Raw genomic sequence first — 4,190 nt, 5'->3', positions numbered from 1 at the left:
CCTGGAGAGGGTTAAACAGGGTAGCTCCTTGGAGGCAAGGATTCTGAGGCTCTGTCTAACTTACTTTGGACATGTTGTGAGGAGAGACCGGTCCTTGGAGAGGGACATCATGCTTGGGAGGGTGGAGGGACGGCACAGGAGAGGAAGACCCTCTATGAGGTGGATTGATTCATTGACTGGGATAATTGGGATGGGAGTGTCAGAGACAGTGCGATTGGCACAGGACAGAGCGGAGTTTAGGGCTGTTGTACATAGGGTCGCTATGAGTCACAGGCGACTCGACGGCACTTAACAACAACAACAACATCCAACATCTATTGAACAGCAATATTTTTGGACACAACACTTGTATTTTATGCTGATCTCTCTTCTCTTCATGCATAGATTGAAGATGAGTAATGAGAGTTTGGGAGGTGATTTCATACTTGTGGGCTTTTCTGACCAGCCGAAGCTTGAGAAGATCCTTTTTGTGATTGTACTGATCTGCTATCTACTGACACTAGTAGGCAACACAATTATCATCATGGTCTCCAGTGTGGATCCTATGCTGCAAACACCCATGTATTACTTTCTCACCAATCTCTCTTTTGTTGACCTCTGCCTTACTACCAGCGTTGCCCCTCAACTACTCTGGAACCTTCATGGTACAGACAAGACAATTACTCCGATAGGCTGTGCTATTCAACTTTATGCATCTCTAGCACTAGGATCCACTGAATGCATTCTTCTAACTGTCATGGCATATGACCGTTATGCTGCTGTTTGCCGCCCACTTCATTATGTTACTGTTATGCATCCACGACTTTGCCAATCGCTTGTAGGAGTGTCATGGTTGAGTGGATTGGGCAACACCCTGATTCAGGGCACCATCACCCTTCGGCTACCCCTTTGTGGGAACCGGAAGATTTACAACTTTATGTGTGAAGTCCCTACCATGATCAAGCTGGCTTGTGTAGATGTTCACGCCAATGAAGTCCAGCTCTTTATGGCTTCTTTGATATTGCTTCTCCTTCCTCTGTCACTCATTTTGATCTCCTATGGATACATTGCTCAAGCAGTGATGAGGATCAGGTCAGTTCAAGCCTGGCGTAAAGCCCTAGGAACATGTGGGTCCCATCTGTTGGTAGTGTCTCTCTTCTATATGACCATTACAGCTGTCTATATCCATCCCAACAGTTCCTATGCCCAGAGTCAGGGAAAGTTTATAACCCTTTTGTATACTATAGTAACTCCCACCTTGAATCCTCTGATTTATACTCTAAGAAACAAAGATGTCAAGGGGGCTTTGAAGAGGCTGGTGCAAAGAGATCAGAATATAGCAGATTAAGAAACTGATGAAAGACATGGTTTAACTAAGGCAAGTTTGCTGAAAGACTAAAAAATATCCTAAATTCATAGTTCTTTGACAATTTTACAAATAAACTTTCTTATAACCCCCTACTTAGCGTATTGCATTCAACATATTTTAATCTCTCAGTCAATTGGTTTACCGAATAAAGTACAAATGAAATTTCCCTCATCTCTGGGGTCCCTCTCCTCTTATTTAAAACCTAGATGAAACCAACTTATTAACTTACCTTGACTTTATAGAAATAAGAATATTGTTGCAGTCCAGCAGATTTGATTCATGAGGACCTCATGGGTTACAGAGTAAATGTGGGCTGTGGTGTTTTCTTGACTGCTATTTATACAGAAGTATGGCCCTTAAGATCCTGCTTCTGTGGTACCACTGGTTGGGTTTGTACTGTCAATTTGGGATAAATAGTGTAGCACAAACTGTTTGCATTGTACAGGATCTTCTTAAAGAAGTAAGGTATTTGTTAACAATTAGTTAGATGGCTTCAAATTTTTGTGTTATGTTTTGTTCACGAAGGCAATAAGATACTGCACATTTGGACTCAACCCTTGAATAAAGAGAAACATACTCTGAAAGTTCACCTCATCTGAGTTTAACTCGTATACTTCTGGATGATCTGGTACATCTAGTAGTTGAACTCTTTTTTAACAATCTATATTTGATTCTTTGATAAGTTAGATTTTGATTGCATGTGTTCACACTAGTGGCAGCAGGATGGGCTTTAAATTTGTTGCTGTTCAATCATTAAGTAATTTCATCACATAATCACAAGAATATAAACTCTGACAGGTGATGATTGAAACTAATTTAGTGTTTATATGTGTGAAGATTATAGTATTTTATCTGAATTTGATGGAATTTTCTCTGTGCATGTTCTCTGTGCATCTTATATTTAGATAAGTACTTCCAAATCTAAACGTAAAAGCTGTCTTTTACCTTCAAATGTCCTTTTAGAATATTTATTTGATTTTGGCCTTAATAAGTATTCATATAATCAAAAATTATATATATCAAAGACAATATGAATGACAATACTCCTCATGAGAGTTTTTGGTTTTGATAAATTTCTATTCTTATAAGGAACCTTAAAACAAAAGCATTGGGGTCCCTAGACTCTCATACTCAGTCTTCTTTGTTAGTTTCTTTAAAAATTTTAGATGATTATGTAATTTTATATTTCTTCTGGATATTTTAGGCTAATTATAGGAAAACTTACACCATTGTAAATTAGGCAGACTAATCAAGAAAAGAAGAATTTCCTACAGATATGAGACTTGATATTTCCAATTCTAAGGCAGTCTTTTGACCAAAAACTATTAGAAAATATATCACCATATTAAGAACACAGAAAAAGAGAACATTTTTTCATATTCCAAGGAGTAAAAAAAATTACTCAAATGTCTATCAGTGATGTCAGGGAAAGATCTAGCAATATTTAGTTTTATATCTTTATTTAGCTAATGAGACCTTAAAATAAAAATTATCTAAATTTTCAGTTTTCTGCCTTCAATTTTTCCCAGATATAATGATTTAATAAAATGATTTATACCTATAAATCCTTAAAAACTTTCCACATATGCAATTTTTACTGAAAGAGCTGTGTAATTTTTCCTGACTTCTCCCCTCATGCATTCTACCTTGGTGCATTCTAATGTTGTCAGATACTCTCAAATGTCTGATATCAGGCAAAAGTTGACATATACAAAAGCTATAAGATATACTTTCAGAAATACTAGAAAGATTATGCTACATGAATTTGTTATTAGCTTCTGTTGAGTCAACCAGGACCCAAAGCTATCTTAAGAACAGCACATCTGTACCATTCCCTGTTCTGTGCCACCTTCAGCATCTACGATATACTTTAGTCACTTGTTACAGTCATTGTGTCAATTCATCTCATTAAGGGTCTTCCTCTTTTTCACTGACTCTCCACCTTTCCATGCATACTATCTTTTTTCCAAAGGCTGACCTCTTTTAACAACATGCTGAAAGTATTTGAGATGATACTTCACCATTCTTCCCTCTAAGAAGCACCCTGGTTTTACTTTCTCCAAGACAAATATGTTTGTTCTGTTGGCAATCCATGGGATATTCACGACCCTTCTCTAACATCACAACTCAAAGACACTGATTCTTCTATCTTGCTGAAAAGTATACATATTTGTTCTTATTAGATATCATCAAATTGACTACAATTTAGAGGGACCCTATGAAAAAAAGATATTAACTTTGCCCAATTCTTTTACTATTTCATGGTCTCTGATATGCTTGGGCTCAATTTAATAGTCATTTTGTCAATCTATCTTGTTGAAAGTGTGTGTGTGTGTGTGTGTGTGTGTGTGTGTGTGTGTGTGTGCTACAAAGGTGTGTTTTATTATTTTGGTTGAGATTTGGGCTGTTTGTGTGTTTTTGTGTTTCATTCACAATTGAGTGTGAGCTGATTTGATTTAGCCTTGTATTTAAAAGGTAGTGGGTCGCCAGTTTGGGGCTGGTATCCATTTTGTGTGGAGCAGTTGGAATCTGCAAAGATGTGCTTTCTTGTTTTAGTGGAGGCTTGGTTTTAATTGGTTTTGGTCAAACGTTCTTCTAATTAGAGTTGTATATCACTGACCTTTCAATTTGATGTACACTAGTAACTCATGGTTGTTGTGATGCTAAACACTGTGACACTTATTTGTCAAATGTGATACTGGTTATCCATGGTGAGCAAGTACTTGATGGAGCTCCCAAATTAACACAGGTAGAAAGCAGAAGTGGCACCCACTTCCTAAATAGCTTGCTTTTGGAAACTCTTTGAACTTAGAAAAATGATGATAGTTATCAGGTATTTCAT

The 4,190-nt window shown here is 37.2% G+C and overlaps 1 protein-coding gene across 1 annotated transcript; it reads left to right on the top strand.

The window, feature by feature from the left end:
• The first annotated feature begins 391 nt into the window (after positions 1 to 391).
• On the top strand, positions 392 to 1,327 carry LOC102856251 (olfactory receptor 2G3-like). The gene has a single exon (XM_006896312.1). The coding sequence runs from the start codon at positions 392 to 394 to the stop codon at positions 1,325 to 1,327; it is 936 nt and encodes a 311-aa protein (XP_006896374.1).
• The last annotated feature ends 2,863 nt before the right edge of the window (positions 1,328 to 4,190 follow it).

Source organism: Elephantulus edwardii, unplaced genomic scaffold (assembly GCF_000299155.1).
Source record: "Elephantulus edwardii isolate Elephantulus edwardi_28Jun2011 unplaced genomic scaffold, EleEdw1.0 scaffold00184, whole genome shotgun sequence".
Lineage (NCBI taxonomy): Eukaryota > Metazoa > Chordata > Mammalia > Macroscelidea > Macroscelididae > Elephantulus > Elephantulus edwardii.
Note: the sequence above shows the minus strand (reverse complement) of the source record. Positions and strands in the feature narration are given on the sequence as shown.